This window comes from Platalea leucorodia (assembly GCF_965183815.1).
Source record: "Platalea leucorodia genome assembly, chromosome: 4".
Taxonomy (NCBI): Eukaryota; Metazoa; Chordata; class Aves; order Pelecaniformes; family Threskiornithidae; genus Platalea; species Platalea leucorodia.
This window is the reverse complement of record NC_138826.1, coordinates 32,454,268-32,476,882: the sequence shown is the minus strand read 5'-3', so window position 1 is coordinate 32,476,882 and position 22,615 is coordinate 32,454,268. Positions and strand designations below refer to the sequence as shown.

Below are 22,615 nucleotides of genomic sequence, written 5' to 3'. Positions count from 1 at the left end.
GCTCCAGTTCCTCCTGTCCTTCCAGAGATCCCACTGACTTTTTCTTTGCTTTATAAAGGATGAGAAAACAGGACAACTATCTTCAAAATCCAGTATCAATTCTCAAAACACCTTCCATAAATCCTCCTGTACAGAGACACCAGCAAAACTAGTACAGGTTCTTAAAGTACATTTTGCTCAAAATTTGTGAGAACAGAGAAGGATAATCTGGCAGGCAGCAGGAGCAGCGGACAGGTGAAGATCCTCCTGGAGTGCTGTAAATGGTCAAGAAACACACTGTACTTGTTCTCCTCAACTGAAGCCAGAGGATATGTATAGTAAGGGCAACCGATGTATTCTGAGCAAGAAAATTTGTTTCATGGTTTTATTAGGATATTATAAGGGCAGTTATAGCTCAACCTATAAATGTGGTAAACTCCTATGACATTTTATAGCCAACCTGTGCTATAAATAACATACAAAATAAACAAAATTTGCAGGCAATGCATTGTTTCTTGAACAAGACAAAAAGCAATTAGACAACATCACAAACATGCAATTAATGCAAATAAGAAACAGAAGATTGCAGCTTTATGCTAGGCAGTGCCAGCAGACTTCAACTTAAAGTGCTTCAGAGAGACAGAGGGAGGAATGTGCAACCTCATTCTCTCCACCAATATCGACCCTTTCCAACTAGAAATGCTCCCTTAAGATGAAGGTTATTTATTTTCCAAAGCAAAGTCCCTCTTTGGCAGACACAAAGGTTTTAGTGATGGTGGCTCTGACTTTTCACAGATGACTCAGCTGTCAGATAATAATTACTCTCATATCCTCATCAGACCGTCCAGTATTGAACTATGTTATACTCAACAAATTCACCTGAATGATCACACCAAATCAGCAGGAAATGGTGTGATTTGCTGGGATATTGAGTGTCCCAGCCCCTGTGGCTGGTTCAGTAACGTACCACCTTGAAGCACAAAGGAGATATTTTGCCTGCAGCATGCTTGTTAAAACAGAGCACTAGCACTGCAGTAAGCTCTCTCTTGTGAACCTGAAAAATCATAATAAATTATACTGTAAAACTAATGTAATTGCAATAATAGTTCTAAAGCCAAAACTACTTAATGCCTTAAAATTTTGATTAATTCTGAAAAATGCCTCTCTAGTCTATTCTGAACTCCTTTCCTTATGAAATCTGACTCTCACCAAAAGCTGAATATATTAACGAAAGGCAATCCAATCCATGTTTTCCATTTGTTCTTCTCTATTGGCTACAATAAATGACTGTTTTGCACTGCATCTTGGGAATGGAAGAAATAGAGAAAGATCATGATACATGGATAATTAAAAAGATTCAACAAGAGTCATCTTGGATAAAGTGTTATGAAGGTTGTAAGTCATGGATGACATAGTAGAAATTGATAATGCACAGAAGTCTTGTAATACCACCCATAGGCAAAATATACAGAAATACATTACATAAATAATGAAAACATATTTGAAAACATCTCCCTTTCTTCTTCTGAGATATAATACTAGGCATTTCTTTACATTTTTTTCCTTACTTTTTTATTAAATCAAACCATAGTTAAAATAACAGTTATAGATCTTGGAACAATTCTTCTATCTTTGCCCAAACCCTCCATCGAGATTCAAAACAGAAACAGAGAGGAAACTGATATTGATTTGAATTCTACTCCGTCATATTGATTTGTGGAATGGATGGCAGCTATTTAATCTCTCAGTTCACTGTATGACTCTATATTGTGTTCTATTAAAAAGTTGTGGTTAGGCAGCACCGAGGAAGGTACCAGTCTTTCAGAGCCAGATTGCACACAGGGTCACACTGAATTGCTTGCAGAAATAGGGGAGGTTGTGGCTTCCACGGAGGCAAATGACCATCCTCGATAGAGAGAAGCTTCCAGGGTGCAAGACGCAATACACAAGTGAGGACCATGTAGCTGGGGATGAAACTGGGGGAGGATGCATGAGAGGAAGAGAAGCAAACTCAGAGAGCAAGCCCCTGACATAAGAGATTCATCTTGAGATCCAAAGATGATTGGACATTTTGTTTTAATTAAGAAAGCCACTAAAATGTCCCATAATGAGAGCTGCACTAGAGCAGCAGACTGTGGGCTGTACCCTAGGTTCAGATTCACTCTTTCATTTTAAGCCAACTCAGCCAGCAAATCTGTGTTTTCTGCTTCACTGGTTACTGTGTTCCTATTTGTGTTCAAATGAAAAAAAGCTCTAGATGCTGAATGTCCTTTCAGCGAGTCTGTCGAGGAAAAGTCCTCCTCTGAACACTCAGAAACCAATCAGAGTTAATGAAAAATAATAACAAAATCTCAGTGCACTTCCCTCATGCTCATAAAGTAAATATTTTGTGCTCTCTTTTGCCCTCACTTGCCCTAATAAAAACATGGAGTAACAACACTTATTTCTCTTCAAAACTTATAGTGAAATTACCCTGCAGTATCACTGAGCAAGTTCAGAAAACCTACCAAGAAATACTTCACTCCCAACTATTTATTTTAAAACTTAGGAGAGAAAAAAGAAAAAAAAGCAGACAAAACTTCAGATTCAACTCCAGAGGTAAGCTGTTCCCTCCTTGAGTTTGAACCATGAGCAGCAGTGTTTGTTGTACCTAGTCTGAAAAACATACTTTACACCTGATCCACAAAAATATTCGTCCCTATCTTAGCAAACACACTGGAGAAGTCCCAATACTGAATGTTCTCAAAACTTAGATTTTGATAGCATTTTTCTGTCAGGATAGCAAAACTACAATAGCAGATTTCTAAACAGACAACCACATGGTTTATGTATTACACAATAATAATATAGTTAACTACCTGGGCAACTCTTGGTATAAAAAAAACAACCTCCAGGTGCTACTGAAATGTAAATAGCTACAGTGGCCTTGTAGACTGGTATTGAATGGCATCTTGAATGAGAGTAGAGAGAATGAGAGTGAGCTCAGTTTAGATTCAATACAGCTCAGACAGCAATCTTGCAAAGCATCTACTAACTTATGCCTTACTGTATTATTAATCTTATGGCAGAATAAATTGCACATAAAGCTTTAAGAAAATTATAGATAGTGCTAGAACTACTTGAACTGAAATGTTCTCATACTATTAAATATCACCCATGTTCCTAGTTACTGCATATTAGCTTTTTTTCCTTCATGTAAGCAACTGCCAATTCTTGTACTTGTCTAGGACTACTTTCTGGTAAGGCTCCAGGGACTAAATGCCCAAGAACTGATACCAGTGAGATGTCATCCCTATGTGGTATCATTTCAACTAATTTAGAACATACCCACCTCTCTCATAGCATTGTAACCAAATTTTATCAGTGGATAAAATTTTAAGAATTTGAGACTTTATGATGAACAATGCAGGGAGATATAGCAGTCAACCTGTTGAAACCAATGATTCACTTGACAGGCTGGTAAAATCACCAGTCTATTAGTCAACTACATAACCCAAAACAGTCACCACCACTTTCACCACAGACACATTACCCCAGAAAACAGCACGTGTAGGAGAAAGGATTTGCCTCCCCACTTGTTTTCCCAAAGTTTTTTTGATGCTGGGAGAAACAGCAGGAAAGATGGCACAGAAACTTCAGACACAGCGGGAACAAGTGCAAGCGCTGTCCTGAGTAAAGCACAAGGAAGGGACCTTTTGGTGGTATTCCAATTGAGAGGAATTTACTGCTATAAGCAAGCAGGCCCTCCTTCTTCTCTTCAGTTGTCCTATTCAGGGAAACTGACATTGGCAAGCAATTTTAAAGCAAATAAGTGATGTTAGATTTAACTATTTTTATGCTGTTTCTTTTCTTAAAAGAAAGCCTGTATCTGGCTACCCACTTCAGTCAATAATGAGCAGCAGCATATTTCTCCTTAACTGCTCCACTATAACAGAGAGTCCCTGGATTATTCTTTTTTTTTTACTCTTCAATACATCCGCTTTCCAACAAAGTCCAATACCTATAAGTTCTTCAGACCTCATCAATAAATTCTATGGGACTTTGCAACTTACCTTTTCATAGAAAAGATATTGTTGCGAGTGAAGTAGAGGTTGGCAGGCTGGAGCTGTTTTACTACATTAAAGAAGTACTGTCTTTCAAAGAGATATACTTCATGCATTTGAAGAATTACATGATCATAGATAGCATCCTTCATCTAATGATCTCAAAGCACAGTACAAAAGTTAATAATGAATACAGAGAGTTGCATCACTGAGTTCTTCATGGCATCTTAAATTCATAGGCAGAATACTCTACTTGTATCCTGCATGCTTTATGCTCTGTACAATTCCATTTATAAAAACCCAATGGGCTTAAGGCATGCAATCAGATGCTTTTGCAACTTGCAATTTAATTTCTGGACAGGTATATAATTGTTCATAAGAGAATTTTGGCTGCAAAGGTGATTTGGCCACTTAAGATACCAGACTTCAGCTCTTCTACGTGACACTTCTGTCTGGTTTACACTGTACTAACAGGATGTTTTCTGAGCCTGCCTTGTCTTCATGAAGTAAAAGCTGCATGTACGGTCACTGTCAGCAAAGTACACCTCTTCTTTGTGATACGTTACTCACCATTTCAGATCCAGGTGTCATTTTAGGTTATTAACATTTTTTTAACCTCTGTATGACCTGGAATCAAGCCACCTAAGAAGTCACGTCTATCCCATTTTCCATTCAGTCTATTGGCAATTACATTTTTCACTTAAAACAGCTAGGGCATGGCTTCGTAGGGCAAACAGGGTGATTCATCTGACAGACTCAGCCTCTGGAAATCATTCCCAATAATCTCCATCAAATGTGGATTTTGGCAAGCTTCAGTATTCAAGGGGTTTGTGTTGTTGTGGGTTTTTTTGCCCCTTGGGTCTAAGTGGAATTCAAATGTGTTGTTGCATTTAATAGCTATTTCAGTCTATGGCGACATATTGACAATTGACTTTTTAAATAGTGTCAATATTTTTAATTATTATTGTGTTCTGCTCATGTACCTCTTTTATGCTGGAAAATACATAAAATATATGTATATATTACTATATATTGCTTAAAGAAATATATTTTTTTGCCAACATACAACTCAAAAATGTGTCCTGTTAGCAATCATATTGTGGGGGACCTCTATTACATATTCGTACATCTCACTCATTAACATATTAAAAACACAAACGTACTATAATCTGATAGCCTGTCACATAGATATCATGCTCAGAAAGGATATTCCATTTTGAGGGTTATTATCCATACCTGATACTGTCTCCATTCTAGTAAAAGGATGTTGTCTCAAAATGGAAAACAAGTTTTATTTTGTGACATCTATGTATTTTACCCAGGTACATAAATTCATTCACTCCTATAGCAAGAGATATTGTGGTACTGAACCAAGCATATTTTAGAATTCTTTCCTTGACACAGGCTCACACTGATTATAGATTGTACCTATTTCAAGGTAAAACCGGGTGTTTCCTCTGTGGTCTGAAAACAGAAAGTCCTTAATTTAAAGGCAGTTCTGCCAGGAACTGGAACACCAGCAGGCAATCTCTGCCAAGTACTGTTATTTCAGTGAATTAGCCAATACAGACAAAGAAGTTTAATCAGAACTCTGATGCCCTTTTGCATGTATCTTTCCAAAACAGTAAGTTGAGGAATTAAGGTTATTCTTTTCTTTAAGTACAATGAAATTAAAGAACCAAGCCAAAGCAAGCCAGATAATTTGTGCCACTTTGTGACACAGAAGTTCCTCATGTCCCACATTTGGGCTGACCACCAAGATATCTTGCCATTAAACTTGTCTTTTTGAAAACATGCATGTGAAAGTGTTTACTGGTATACAGTAATATAATCTGGCATGAAATGGCAGAAATAAAAGCAAAAATAGAAGGGGAATTCTAAATAACTTCTATTTCTGTTGTTTATTTTGATAGGACTAAACAGAATAAAATCGTGTCATTTTTCGGAAAAAAACTGTGATGTAGCATGACCCAATATCTTAACTACCTGTATTTAAACATGCACTTTTTGACATACTGAATATATCAGAGCAATATACAGATGAAGACAACATAGTTATCTTGAATTTTAAAATTACTGCTGAAATAAATTACTTCATAAACTATGCTTGGCACTTACATGTATTTCAGTTTACCAAATGATATAAGACAACAACAATAATTGGAATTAAATGCATTTCAGATGCTACAGAAAGGAAACTGTGCATGATCGCCCTCAACATACAGTCCTTGCAACTGTCCTCAACCTTGAAATCATGCTACAAATGAAGAGATGTTAGAACTCCTTAGTTTATGTATTTATGAAAGCCAAGATGACATCTATTTGATTTGTTAGGTAAAATAATTGAGCTTGTATTTTGGTATTATCATTAATATCTTGCAAAAAGATTTTGCTAAACAGACATTATGCTAAAAAAGCTAGTCTGACACACAATAGAGTTCACAAAGTTTTGGTGTGATTTTTAAACAACAATCATGATTCAAAGATATTTCTTAGGGCAGGAAACAAAACAAAGACAGACTGTCCCTCTTTTCTGGAGTAGTGGGCTTACTGCCTTTGTTCAAGATTGATGCTGTGCAAAAGAGAATAGCAAATAATCTCTGTCTTTGGATTTCCAAAAAGGTAAAAAGAATCCGTGAAGCTATTTTCAAATACTTTCTATTTTCTTTCGTGTTAAGCTTGGAAAATCTTGACCTGTTTCCCTATGGAAATACGTTTTTCTTCATAGTCTGCACACTTGAGTACAGAATTCTTCATGAGCTGAGCTACAGAAAGGGGCTTTCTCTTCATGCCATTCTGAATACTCTCCTAGGATCCATCAATAAATTATAGGACCTTTGATGAAAACTCCATAGTTAAAGATGTAACTGTTTTTAGAAGGCTGATTTTAACACTCCTAACATACCAATTTTATGCAGTATTGCATATATGTTAGAAAAGGAGAACGTTGTACCCAAAACTCATTATAATGTGGTAAGTATGACATAATGTGTGACTTAGGAATTAAACAGAATTTCTAAACATACAGGCAGTGGTGCATGTGGGCTATGGAAACTTCAGCAGTGTCCTAATTGCTGTAGGTATCCTGGCCCCGCTCACAACTCAGACATGGCTGCTTTTTAAAATCTAGCCTCAAGCTTCATGCTGAGAAAATGTCATATAAACAGCCGAAGAATCTTCCAAAGGAGAAGACCAGCATGATATTATGCTTGGAGGAATTCCAACCAAAATTTGCAAGACATGCCTTTTACTCAGGGTTGACACTAGTATAATTTGCAAATACATACAGCATTTTGTGTTTGCAAATACAAGTAACAGTTTACACAAAAGCATGGGTCCCATTGACAGTGTTTTCCAAAAACATAAAATAAAATAAAAAAACTTAAAAAGAACTGTGTCACATATTTGCAAGGAAAAAAATGCATTTCTAAACTTGCTTACCTACTTTTCAGTTAGTGAGTGTAATAATTCAGTTATAATTTTACAATGAAAGCATACAGAACATAAAATATTTCAATTATAAAAAAAAAAACAATTTGCAGAATTTGGGTAAACAGGGACCTCACTGCATTTCAGAAAAAACACTCAGGTTCATCATGTTTCTTCTCTACTATTCTTCTATAGTTTAAAAATTGATCATAGCCATTTCCTATATGTTCAGGTCTATTTTTCACCATGAATAATTCAACTTATGGAATTTGCAAGGAATGAATTTATTTTTACTCCTCACATCCATCTTGTACAGAAAATTACACCTAAAAAATGAAGGAGGTTTACTATTTTGAGTAAAATGCTCCAGATTTTTCTTCAGTTTGACATAATGTATTAATAGGGTAAATCACAATATTCTTTTTCCAAATTATTCTACCACGACACTCAACCAACTCAAGCAGAAAGTTAAACCAAATGTAAATATGTGGAAATTGTATTTTACCCAGAATGAGAGGACTATTAGCCCTTCCCTTTGCAAGGTAACAGGGGATCTTTAGTGATCACAAGTAGTCAAGACTTCAGTCTTACATTTCAGCTGAAAGATACCGTGGCAACACAGATTAAACCAAATTACCCAGGTGCATGTTTATGAAGTGCTCAAACAGGAGGCAGGCATCTGTTTTACAGCTAAAATCAGGCAATTTAGCTATGTATTTTTCCATATGAGTAAAACTGATTCAATTACAGTAATAACCACCTAAGATAGTTCTCTTCAGTATATATCTTTTAGCAGCATATGATGTGATTGCAATATTCTTGCAGATGAAAGCACTTAATACTGCAGACCCCTAAAAATACAGTTCCTTTTTGCAATGAATAAGCAGCATAGGATTTCCCATCATGACAATGATGAGATTCTGTCTAAAAGTAACAATCCCAATTAAAGCACTGTATCAGACTTCAAAAACAGGGTTTCAACAACTGTGAAACACATCACAAAACTACTTACAGTGACTTCTGCAATCTGCCTCAGAAGTGCTGGAGGAAACAAGTATGACTGTTTATGAAGCAGATGATATTTCAAGAAAATCTAATTTAAAAAAATGAAAACATACCAACTGACAGAAATGAATAACCGTTAATGAATAACCAGAAATGGTAAACGTTATCATTTTGAACAGAATGTTTCTTATGAAATACAGCATGTGTGTAAACCATTAATTCTGCCTTCATTACAGCCAGCTTGGGAAAGAATTGCAGATTGCTTTATAAAAAATATGATCCCTGTCATAAATAAACTAAATAACAACATCATTTCACTCTTACAGAAGATCTTCCTGCCAAGGATGAAGAGAATCATAAGGCTCCTTACAGGCATTATCTAACTAAGCCTAATCACATCCCTACAAGGGCAGTTGGTTGTTATGGTATTCTCTGCAGACATGGTCAACCGAGAACAAATAGGTTTACGCCTCAAGAGCTCACTGTAAGTGAGTTGCTAGGAATACCACCCTGGAGTCCTGACTCCCTTATTTTTGCTCTCACAGCTGGATCATTAAACTATCATATTGTGTGGAATCCACCCAAGCGCAGATACATAAGAAATATGAACCAGCTCAGATGTTCTGAAAGTTACAGCAAGGCTTTCATTAATAAGAACTAATAATATAGATGGTCAATAAGGAGGGAATTAATGTAGTCCTGACCTCCTTTCCCACTTCATGTCCCTTGTACTGTGGAAGTAGGGCATAGTTCTCCATTGATAATTCCAAACAAGCTCTGAAGGGATGGTCTCTCATACAATTAGGAATATAGTCTTTAATACTATGATTCATTCAATTTCTTAATGTTAACAGCTAAATGTTTTTGATAGCATCCTTTTTTTCTATCAGATTTCAAAACTTTGCACAAAGCAGGCAAGTCTATGATTCTATAATTTTATGATTCTAAGTACCCTCAACTCCATGCTACAGATGGGGACAGTGAGCCAATGAAGCAAAATGACATAACGATCACCCCCAGCTACTGCCAGTGCTGGGAATGAACCAAAGGCTCAGGAGCTTAAAGGTAGAAGACATAAAAATGTAAACATACAAGAGAGCCTTTACGCATCCATGTAGGTAAAAAAATAAATTCATAAAGGACTCATAAATAAGAATTTAAAAGAGAAAAAAAAGAAGCATGTTAGTAACTCTAAATTCAGAGGAAGATCATTCAATGGTGAGTAACCCAGCAATTACAGCAATTCAGGCTCATGCTGAATTTGATGCGTACACCCTTAGCATGGGAAGTGGACATAAGATGTGAAATGAGAAGAAAGGGGTTTTTTTATCCACTAAAAATGCAAATCCCCAAAGTCTCAAAGGATTTTGAACATAATAGGCTGTCCCATTCCTTCTGCTCCATATGCTTCACCTGAACACTTTATATCACTTTTTCTTGGTTTTCTAAGTTGTACTTTCTCTGTGTTTCTTTCATTCTTTCTTTCACTCAAATTTCATTCAATTTAAAACATTAGTGTGGCATCAGCTATTAAAGTTTCTTAACTTTTTTCTTTGTGGTTGATTCTGTTGTGTTTACATTCTACTTTTTACAGTTCCCCTATCTCTGTATATCCAGTTGTTTGTTTTGTTTGTTTTTTGTTTTTGTTTTTGTTTTGGTTTGTATTATTTTTTTAAAAACATACAGATACTCAGGTCGCTATTTTTAAAGGTATTTACAGATATAAATCATACTGGCAATCATCAAGCACTAGGCATTTAAGCCTTTTCAGTTTCTCTAACAATCTTGTCCTTCAACTTCCAAATGCCCTGATAAGTCACCACACTGATCTCTTTTTTTAAGCATGAACACACCATGCTTTCTCACCCTCTACATGAACCAGTGAATAGAAGGCAATCACCCAAGCCTTTTGTAAAGCAAGGTGGTATGCCTTAAGGGACATACCCTGTTCTTTTATGTTTAAACCAAAGAAATTAGAGCATTTTCTGAAGTTTCCCTTTCACTAAACTACGCCCAAACAAAGGAAAAAGAAAACACACACACAAAATACACAAAAGCCACTATCAGCCTTTACCACAAAAATATGGTGTTAAGACTTGCGGAATAAAGGGGAAGGTATACTAAGTGAGCAAATACATATATTTACTTGCACTCATAACTCAATCACAGCTAGTGGAAAGAACAATTGTCTGCAGAAAGACCACATCTCAGGGCAGCTGGGAAGAGTCAAGATGCCTCTACAGAAAGGCCCTGAAAATTCCTGCCAGATTTGGGTTACTATCTTAGACATGCTCCTAGGAGTCTTTCTGGTGGAAATGATCCCCAAGAAACTTTCTAAGGGATGCTGAGTATTAAAAGTCCACTAGCTTTTGACAGGATTCCCTCTAAGGCTCAACAGTCAATGTTATAACTCTTCTGCCCTACCCTGTCACAGATCCTAAGTGCAAAGGTTTTTGTAGGGTCAGGGCAGGGGTCAATAGATACAGATGCTCTCCATAGAGAGGAAAAGAAAACCATGCAAAAAGAACCCTCAGGTTTTCACCAAAAATATGTTCCTCTACAGCTAAATCTGAGGAAAGGCTGATATGGAAACAACTGACAATAAATCAGAATTGATCTCTCACTCAAGTAATATAAATGAGACAAGCATGACTTTTTGAGCTCTTAAAAGTACTTCTGAGCTGTAACAGATTTTTGCTGCAATAATAAAAAGTCAGGCTGTCTAAATAATTGAATACCAGTAGTTCCATGGTAATTTTGCTCTAAGAAATATCATCTCTTCCAAGTTCTTCTATAGGCTTCTCTAGCATATTGCTGACTTTTTACTCTCTCTATATATTAGGCTAAAAGGATCATTTTCAGAACTCCATTTTAGCTCAGAGCAGTATTCCACAGCCAGTAGCTTTTTACCCATTTAGAATTATAATCCCTTTTATTTTGGGAACTGTATCATGTTCTGCATTTAACATCCAAAGAGTTAAGCCTTCCTATATTAACCACCTAATCCAAAGTAGCACATTAGGGATCAAAAGTGATCAGTAGTGTATCAGTTTAGCCATTTTAGTCATTTTCCCATTTAGTCAGTTTACCTATTTCTTTGCCTTGTGTTCCCTTTTGAGTGATGTTTTAGCTATCTCCACTTCACACATCTGGATTATATATCAATTTGGTCAGTGTGCTACACATACTGAAATGAGAGCTTTTGTATATGTGTTACCATATTTGAAATGTACATTAGGAAAAAAGTAATAATGTATCACACATCATAATTTCGCTTTAAGACCTCAAACCTGTTCTGAGTGATAGTCATGCCAATTTTACTGAAAAGTAAATTGAAGCATAAAGTGATTACGTGACATGTGACTTACTTAAAGTCACTTGGGAATTCTGTAACAAAATGGAACGAAACTCAAATGCCCCATGGCATCCATCTGCTAGTGATAACACAGCACTGATAGGACACTCATGCTTTTCTGTAGTGGCAGCTGGAAACACAGTAGGATAGTCCACAGCATCTCACATGGCACCGGATACTTCTGCTTTGCATACTTGTGCATAAAGTGAGGTGCATACTTCTGTTTATGAACCGGAATTGCTTCCTAGACTTCCTAAGCCAACTCCTTTTTATTAAATAGGCAACACTGTTTCCAAAATTCAGATAATCTTTCATCATTCAGGTAGTGTTTGGAACTTAGACTTCCTCATTTGCAGTAGAAGTCTTCTAGGAATGAAAGTGAACTGAGAAATAGCCTTTTCTGGTCATTACAATACAGGAGGGTTCCTAGCCAATCTGAAGTCTTCAGAGACATTTTTTGGCAATAGAAGTTTTTCAATTGTATCTCCTGAAGGTTTATGCATTTCAAATCCTTCTCTTCCTTCTGTTGAATTTCTAATAGATGTTGCAAACATTTGGTTCCATGTCCAGAATCCTTGTGCCAAATTAGACTCAGAAAGAATCTCAGGTTTAGGTGTTTAAGATGATAATGTAAACACAAGTTCTTTGCTTGTTTTTCCGTTTAGACTCATGTAATTCAGGTGAATCAAAATAAAACACAGAAACCAATGGTCAAATGAAAATAGAAAGTGCCATAAATTTTAATTCTTCATGGAATCCTCTTTGTTCAGCTCTGCTTAATGTAGGACCCATTGACCATACAGTGGTAACATCTGTATTTCAATCAGTTGACCAGTTTAGGGACATTTTGTAGCTTGGGTTCCAATCAGAACCTCATTGTTCAATTGAGAGTTTCAGGTATTTTCAGAGCATAACCTCTGCATGAACACGTTCAAGGTAGCCTTCTCAGCCTATGACAATTTATGTTAGCAACCCCACGGAACCACTCTAAATGCCTTCTAATCCCCATCAGTGCTTGTTCCACCAGCTACCATTGATAGGTCATCCTTTACTTTACACTATATAGCATCATCCATTTTGGAAATTATCTTTGTTAGAGGGTTTATTTATTTATTTATTTATCTCAAATTCTTGCAGCAGCTATACTTTGAAACATCTTTGAGTGTTTAGGTAATTTATATTCTCAGTTAGTTTCCTTAGTAAGACACGTGCCAATTACATCAATTATATCTTAATTAACAATAAAATACATGAGCAGAATTGTGCAGTCTTCACTGTTATGTTCACAGTATTGTTATGCCACTGCATCATTACTGCACATGTAGAAACAACTTGCAGGACTCCTGCCTACCAACATAAAATTAGTTTTCAAGATTTAAGTGTGTAAGATATTAGAAAATATTTCTCTTATAGTAAATTTCTTCTGTAGAGTAGCACTAATTCATTCTTAAAGAATAACATTTTCTCCTGTGAAGCAGAATGTATATTATTTAGAGGAAAACAAAAGAAAGAAGCAGCATATCTTTACCCTCCGCACATCTTTGCCGAATGTTTCACTGTAGCTAGTGCCCAGTATTTCAAATTGAACATAGGGGTTGGCACCATCTTCTCTGAACTCCATAACACCAGTAAGCCCAGTTATATGGCCCTAGGGAAATAAGTTTCAAAATTTTAGAACAGAACAAATTTGCCTTTATAAACACTCCTCTTCATTAAAGGTATGCCAAATCTGTTTTGAAAATGTTTACAAGTGAACTTAAATATGGAAATTACATGTTCTTCAATAGCTCAAACATAGACAAAAGACTTTTGGTTTTGGTTTGGTTTTTTTTAGAAAATTACTTTAGCACTAACACATCCACTGTATATTGTGCAAAAAAGCCATCAGGTCTTCCTCGTTCACAGAGACAGACCCCCAAAAAGAGGAGAAGGACCTTGGTGGACCATGAGACAACAGTCCTCTTTCAGTGTAACTGAGGGCAGCAGGTACAGTTCTGGGGTTGAATGCAAAGGCATGAACTCCAAGTCCAAAAGAAAGAGTATGCCTGCTGTGCTTCCAAGAGAGGCATGAAGAAAATGTAAATTTTAAGTATTATTAAAACCTCTCTGTGAAAGTATCACAGAGTTTGATTTTGGATTTGTAGCAAAGAAGCCTGAAATGACACTAAAGTTTGCATTGATTTAGCAACAAAGAGCGGCGTCATTAGGACTGGTCAGAGCACGACATAACACTTGATCAAATTGCATCATTTTACTAGAGGAAAACCATTTCATCAATATATACAGGGAAACAGGGTTGTGGGTTTTGGGTTTTTTTTTTTCGAATAATTTGTAGTTAGTATAGTACAAAATTAGTATTTTTTCCACTAGTATTTCTGATCAAATAACTTTCATACTAGAAGTTACCATGCGTCTGCAAAGCCACAGTACTGTCCATGTTTGAGTATGTCAACATGCTGCAACACAGTGTAAGTGTTAGTGACAATTTAGCTAAATCAGATCCCTTTTGCTCTGGCCTACAGTACACGAATAGATACTTACCAATGCTCAGCTAACTTATGAAGCTAGTTGAGCTGTAGTAAATGGAACATAAGTGTTAAGCCTTATCATTGGTTGGCCCCTCAAGCTCCTTAAGTTCTTATCTTGTGGAAATTATTTTGATGCATGCACACATCAATTTGTATGACTATTCTTAATCACACTACCTCCATAGAAGGTAGCTATGAGAACAAGAGAAATAGAACACACACCACCGGAGCAACACTGCAGTATGTGTAATTTGTTTGTAATAAATCATTTGCTTTTTTAATAGCTATAGATCATTCCTGGTAGTTGTAAATCACTTGCTTGCAATAAATCAAAGTAAAGTTGAATAGAGGTCAACAACCTCTTCAAAAGCTAATCTCAAGTAGAAATGAAGCAACTCTTTCATTGCTCACACAATTGTGGTTTGTCTGTTCTCACCTTCTTAATAGTCTCTAGCATGGATCGTCCTCCATTCCAAGGTTTGGTGGATTTCCTCATGCAGTTCAGACTTGCCATGCTGTGCCATTTCCTGTCCTCCAGTTTTCTGTGGAAAGCATTGGCCAGCATGAGCACACTGTCATACAGGTACAGGTTGGAAACCTGCAAACAATAATAAGAATGAGCCTCTGTTTATTTGAGCATCCTTTCGAAGAAATGGTAAAAACCAGCAAGCAAACAAAAAAACCCCAAAGAAGACATAAGTACAAACTAAAAGCTGGGTATGTTTGATGTGTTCAACAGTCAAGGCAATTCAGACAAATACCAGTGCTCACTCCCTTCTTTCCTGCTTGGCACCTGGACCTTTCTGGCCAAGGAACTCTGGCACACTTGCATTGCCTGTGCGTTACCTACACCGCTGCAATGCGGTGCTGTAAAGACATAAGAGATCGCAGTTCAAATATAAACTCAAGCTATAGAAGGAGTACAGCTATCTATCAATGAAAGACAAGGACTGCTACTTTGTCAGTCCCTTCAGCAAGGAGAAAAAGATAGAATGGAATTAAGTTCTTGTTCTTTTTGTTCATTCGAGCAATCTCCTTGGTAATTTCTGGCACAGCATAACATAGTACTAATGCAACAGTTCAGAACAGAGGGAAGAGAAATGACAGTATTATTTTGGTCTCATCATGTCTCTCTACCAAATACACAGGAGGCTGGTTACTATTCTACTTTCTCTGGAGCTATTGATTTTAGCCTCCTTATTCTTCAATTTACATGAGAGATAAAGAGAACAACAATTGACAACAAAGACTCTAGTAAGAACACCAAACTAGTAATGCTATAGGTTTCATTTTTCAAACCAAGACACGGACAGCAATACAAGATCAGATCTTTGACATGCAGCAGTATCCACTGCAAGTGGTAAAATTTTAGCAGCGGAAGTTGGCTGAGGGAAGTGATTTAAAAAATAGTTAGATACTCTCCACCTGTTTACAGAATTCCATGCACTCTTCTTCAAACCTATGCACAGTTTCAAGGGTACTGAGTTACTCTTTACTAAGCTCAACTCTCCAGTTAGCATCAGTTGCCAGATACAGCTTTTTTTTAATTATTATTAAAAAAGATATTCTCCTAGCTGAAGGCTTTACTCATGGTGATCCACAAATTTGTCATTTATCTTTTTGATTTTGCTAATTCACCATAGAAAATGGTGCCTCGAGATCAGGATAAGGCTAGACGTGGAAGTTAATGCAGCTGCATACTTCCTATTAAAATGTCACTCAGCTGTGAAAGCTTAAACATATATTACTGTTGCATCACTGGCTCCATGTAAACTTCTGATATCTTAAGATCCTAATCTTCAGAAACAAAATGTTTCATGTTTTCTAATCTGGAGTTTGACATAAATTGAGAACCTAAGTGCTTTAAAAAAATCTTCTAGTATAAGTAAATTTGAACAAAAGATATATAAACAGAGATGCATTTTGAAAGAATCAAAATAGGATGAAAATACACAAAAAAGACGTTGAGGATACCCACTCATTTAAGGGACTAAACATAAAAAGGGATCTTAATGCGAAAATAATGCAAAACCTATGAGCTACTATCACTAAGAATCTCTCCCGTCTGGCACTGACATCTTCTTTCCCTTCTTTTCTTTCCAGCCTTCCTGAACAAGCAGTCCACATTCCCTGTGTTTGTTATTTTATCTCGTTAATCCTTTTTCTTTTAAAAGAGTTTCCAAAGCAGCTACTTTCAAGATTTTCTCTCTTTTTAAGAAAAGTAAGTAGTTAAAGAGTTAATAAGAGTCCCAGCAACTAAGTCTCTTCTGCTCAGTTGTATTTGTCTGCCTACTCTACAGATATTTTCCAAACTACTTCAAATAAAGCAACGAAGTGAATCCTTATTATTCAACAGGGCACTTTTCCTCTTCTGTGTTAAGCTACTCTCCACAAAAAAACAAATCAAAACAAAACCCCAAACCCACAAAATAAACCACCCCAAACCACACACCACAAAACCCACTTGCTTAGAAGCAGATTTTACATGCATAAGGAAAAATGACAACTCATTGTCTGTTGCCTTGGAACCACCACAAATCAGAAATGCTTTGCATTTTCTCAGTTTGGCACTGTTCTTTTTCAGTTCTGGAAACCTGCAGCCTCATTCCCAAAAACAGTTTGCTTGGTTTGCTAGCAGAGAGCTCTGGGGCAAAATATAAGATGTACTTGGGTACACTGCTTTCCTTCTTTTTCTACTTTTTATGCTCTTAGAGAAGCCGTCAGTTCTGCATGTATAATGGACTGAAAGCTTGAGAGAACTGCTTTTGAGGATCTTAGCCTACATGACCATGCATCCAACTCAAATTACCTTATGCTGTAGAGCAAAACAAAACAATCTCATGTTTACCAACCTAATCCTCCTAGTTCAGTCAGACCTATAATGGATTTTGTATCACTATTGTTTCATTATTTTCTTCTGCAAGAATGATATAAACTGAGTGACAGCAAGAAAGGATCTGCACAAGAGGAGTTTCCCACTACTTACGTCCTTCTGTCATTCATCTGGAGATATGTATCAAGGCAGAAGAAAATGTTGCAGAGAACACAACAAGTTACTTTTTGCTATGGAAAGAATATTCTGCATGTCCTATTGTACACACTTATCCACTGGTATTTTGCCACTCCAGTTCTCTTCTGCTGAAAGCCTCGTCCAAAACATGAGTATATCGTACTTTTTAATCAGCAAAAGTCCTTTTTTCATATAATCATACTCTGAGTATTTACTCCAGCAAAAGTGACATGCATACACTACTACATTTTACCCGCTACTCACTGAAGAGTCAATATCCTATGGAAGAGTAAGCTGAATTTTATTCACACAATCAACACTTCTTTTTTAGAACAGAAAATATGCACGCTAGGAAAAAAACAGCAGCAAAATCTGCACAACCAAGGCTGGATTTGTAATATTAAGAAACCCAATTATCTTTTTTTAATATATATTTGTTCAGTCTGCTAGTTAAGCCATAAATTAACACAAAACATAAAAGTCCACCCTATTAAGGGTGGAACCCTTTGAAATTTATAAAGCATGACTCAAAGCATCTAGCTTTGCACAGTGATCAAAATTCAATGCGTAGATAGTGTGTTTATTTAAAACAAGCAGGATGTTCACATGATAGTATTGTTTTGGTAGTCCTCTAGGTCAAGAGTCACTTCTTTGAAGTGCAAAAAATAATCAAGAACAACCAAAAATATACTGGTAACTTAGAAAATAATGTCCTTTTGATCCTTCGCAGTGTGCAGAGCAAAACCCAGCTCCTGAACATCCACAGTAGTATAGATTGAATGTCTTTGCCTAATCCCAAATTGGAACGAGTTTTATGCTAGAAAACAGAATTATGGAACCAGGTCTAATCTGATGCTTGAGTAGTGTTGTGCGAGTGTAGCTGAACAGCTGATTCCTTCAATATCTACATTAAGATACATTATTAAATTACTGTGAGGTATGTCTCTATCTTCTTTTTTCCTAATTCTTCTCTGAGGTAGAAAAATAAGAATACTTAAAGGCCTCAAATATGCTCGTCTTCTCAAAATAATATTCACTTTCTGCCTGAATTCGTTACTATCTATGTATTTTCTTGTAGAAAAAAGTTACTTAAACCAAGACACAGAAATTCTGGCCTGATCTCACAGTAAATCCAGGGCTATAATAACTTCCTTTATTTTCTATTATATTCATTTAATACAGCAAAATCTCTGCATATGTACTAGTTTGTATTTGCAACACGAGTTTGCTGTAGCCTCCAGAATAGCGATGCTGTGAAAAGAGAAAGGGTTCAGTGGACAAAGCCTATATAAACTTGTTACTGCAACTGCACACATATTTTAATTTTCAGCTAACTGTCAAACTCCCTCTGAATACAAACATGACCACTGAAAGGGAATTTGTGAGATACCCAAGGGATCAGCTATACTCTGTTTCCACCAGTGCTACCAGAGGCATGAGAAAATAGTAAATTTAAAAATTAATCTTCAGGTAGCATTCAGAATTGGTAGCAAAGCAAGAGAGAAGAAAAACCAAGGCAATATATTTGGCTACTTTGGGTTTTCCCTGGAGCATTTTTTATTTTCCCTATTTATATATTCACAGGGGGAACAGAGGAGGGAAGGACATACATCTGCCTGCAGAGATTCCCCTTCATATAACAAAAATTCCTAAATTAGAACAAAGTGTTTCATTTCTGTCCTGTTTGGAGGAAGAAACAGTAATTTTCAGTTCCTCCTCACTTCATTGCTAAGAGCTGTAAGAGCTGGAGGTATTGTGACTGAAATGCTTTTTGATTTATCTGCTATAAGAATGATGGTGACTGTTTCACCAATATGTATGTCCTGTACATGAGTAATTTTAGCCATGTTCTGGTATATCTTCTGAAAATTATTCCAGACTTTATGAACCTTTATTTTGCAATGAAGAAAAAATCCACCATACACAAGTAGAGCAGAGCAGAAATTTTCAATGAGAATGGAAATCTCTCCCTATCACATTATTAAATGCCATTTTATAGAGGTTTTTATGTGAATTTCGTGAGATTTTCCAGAGTGATTTTACTTTTTAAGTTATATACGAAGATAGCTTTTAGTTCCTTCAGAGGCACTAATCACAGAGAAGTGGTCTTCTGGGAAGGCCAGCAAGCCACAAAGCCTGACCCCAACTTCTGAGTTGCCAGCAGAGCCACAAGTCTACCCAGAGAAGACCGCTGAAGAGACCAGCTGGGAAGACAAGCTGACACCCAGATGCCACTGCTTCAAAAACTCATTCCCAAGCTGGGCATCTGTACCCTGCTGCTGCCAAAATCACCCTGTGAGTGGCCACAGCAGTCAGCTCCAAGGATGAAGCAGATGGAAGAGGAGCTCAGACTGACTGCAGCCTGCCAGCAGCAGCAACGCTTGCTGCCTGGGGAGTGATATCATTGTGCTTGCGTATGCACACACCAGCATGCCCTAAAACTGTGTTTCAACTTTCAAAGTTCAAGTACTGCCAAACGCAGTTACGCACTTGGGTCTCTAATGACGGGATGCATCTTACTAGGAGCAGTGAAGATCAATAGTTTATTTACGGTATGACGGCGTGCTTACAAGGATATTGTTAGAGTGGAGAGACTGAAAATTTGACCTATTTCATTTTCTTAAATTAGTTTGCAGAGCCCATTGTGAGACTTTGCGTGAATGCCTGTGTTTTAAATACATGCTTCGCTGCTCATGGAGAACAAAATCACAGCCAGCAGTCTGGCATTCATGAGAAAACCGGAGTCAAATAACAAACGTTCATTAAAGACTCAAATGTCAGCTTCAAACTTCCAAAGGGCTATTTGTTATCACTGAGGCAAATGAAAGCCTGAATAAAATTTTCCTAAAACCACAGAAAAGCAGATCTCAATTGTGTATTTATTCAAGCCTTCTGACAGTAAGGAATCTAACTAGTGTATTATTTAGTGCTTTGCCCATTATAGTTTTAAGTATCTCAAACAATAGGGCTTCCACAGATTTCTTTGGAAGACTGCACTCTCAGAATCTTTTTTTTTATTGATAAGCAGCTTTTCTTTCCTTTTAAATTCTTTTCCCTTTTTACTGAGTTACACATCTCACACCACTTTTCCCTACCTACAGTTTCTGTTCTCTGAACGCTCACTGTCCTTCAGCTATTGCGAGATTTATCATAATTATGAGTGTTTTCTCACTCAGTATGTTTTATAACAAGATGTTAACAATAATACAAGGCCTGGAGTACTCTGTAATGCTCAAGCTTGTTAGCTGCAGGCATTGGCTTTGCTCACTAAATGTCTCAAGAATTTGGCACAGCTAACACTAAGTGTCCAGGTAAAGTCTAGCAGGAGACATTTGATAAAGAAAACTGAACACAACTAAGAGTCAGACAGAAGGACAACAGGTAATATTGGAATTACAAAACAGAGTAGAAGATTATCATTTTACCCTACCTCATTTATAAATAAATATGGGTGCAAATTAGGTTTCAGAGGCAATAGAAAATGAAAAATGGAGGTACTGACCCTTTCTTCTAGCCATTGTTGTCCGTTCCCTGACAGAGCACTGAACAAAAATTCAATGAAATAATTATGCAAATAGAGGACTCCAGCAGTTAAAAGAGGTAGTCTGAGCAGAGAGGAAAAGCTCGCTCCAGAACATACCTGGGGTTCCAGCCTCCAGAGTGCTCACAAAATCCCACATGGCCAGAGGACACCCACGGTTCTTTGTTTTTTTTTAACCCATTCTTCTGCTAATGCACCTTGTATAAAACACCTGCCATCCGGCTTCAGGGGGAGACTATGTCATGCAATGGGCAGTAAAGTCAGTTCAAGGACACATTTCATTCATGTGGTACTCAGAAACAAGTTTCACCGTGACTGAACAGCTGGCCAAAAGCCCAAACTAAACTTTGCTAAAGAGACATGCAAATATAGGTTTGTAATGAAAGGAAAAAAAAAATGTGGCTTATCAGTCCTTTATGGGAGAAAGTGACTGCTTTAATAGGGCTTAATCAATATTTACTGCCCCCAGCAGCGCTTAACAGCTGTGTAATAACAGCAGTGTAAATAGGTCAAATGAGAGTAAGGCTATTTAGTTAGACAAAACTGCAGGATCAGGCCCTTAAGTTTAGGCAGCTCTGCAGTTTAGGCAGTTTAGATGTGTTTGGCATCTCCAAAAAATAACTCCAAAAATGACTCTCCAAAAAATAACTCCTCTTACAGTAGTTAAATTGCAGTCATTCCTGAAGAGAAGACAGTCCATAAATAAAAACGCAGCTCTGTAGGAGCAACTGCTAAGAGATGCCTACAAAGATATCTGATGGTCAAGTCTTTGAAGAATGAAATTTTTTCACAGAGAGAAGAGTAGCTGTTTCAATGAATACCCTCCCACACTTCTCAACATCTTCTCTTCAAATACGTCAAAGCAATGCCTGCAATAGCTCTTCAGTAGAGAGGCTGGACTCTGAATCCTGTGAGGAATAACCTCATTAATTTTGTGACACAGTTTTCTGGGGTGTTCTTCTTGACTTTTTAATCTGACTATATATTTTGGACCATGCTAAATGATTTCAGATACACTGTGTTCCTGTAATATGTTTTAATATAAATAGAATCTCACATAGATTGAACTTACTAACTGTATAAATGGTAAATATGGGAAGAAACAAACTGTAATAGGAATTACATTTCTAAAGAGAAATCTTTTTCAAAAACATAAACAGAAAAAAACCCCTTGAGTTTATGAACACATCCTGAATAACCTGATGAAAGAAAAAAAGATCTTCATAAAAAATCAAGTTTGTAGACAGGCTTCAAAACTAATATTTAAAGGGGAAGATTTTGGAAAGAAGCAGGTTATGCATTAAAATTTCTTCAAATTGACTCTGTAGAAATGTCTGAAATAATCTAAACAGTTTAATTGCGGTAATCCCACTAAACACCATTTGAATGCCATTCAGGGATACATACTAGGTCTACCTAGGACTAACTAGAGATGACTATAAATCCTGAAGTGCTTCAGCATTCTCTCTCCAGATGAGGCAATACTGACAATGCTAATGGCCCAAACCACAGGATACTCATCACCAATGGAAGACAGCAAGTTCTAAACTGTCTCTTTTTCCACTGACAAAAAAGTAAGAGAGATGGACAAAGAAAATAATATATGAAGAATAAGAAAGAGATAAATGTTGTCCTCTCAAGTCAGTTAAAATGACCAAGACAGGAAACTTTATAAAGCTTTTTCTCCAGTTGAAGCAGAAACCCAGCTGGGTATATTATACGTGC

The 22,615-nt window shown here is 36.8% G+C and overlaps 1 protein-coding gene across 1 annotated transcript in view; it reads right to left on the bottom strand.

Moving 5' to 3' along the window:
- Positions 1–22,615, bottom strand: part of GRID1 (glutamate ionotropic receptor delta type subunit 1) — a gene marked incomplete at both ends in the record, with an annotated part of 541,866 nt that overhangs the window by 86,907 nt on the left and 432,344 nt on the right. Inside the window, 2 exons of the mRNA XM_082309213.1 lie at positions 13,340–13,459; positions 14,776–14,937. Coding sequence (XP_082165339.1) covers positions 13,340–13,459; positions 14,776–14,937 — 282 coding nt within the window. The remainder of the gene's footprint in view (positions 1–13,339; positions 13,460–14,775; positions 14,938–22,615) is intronic.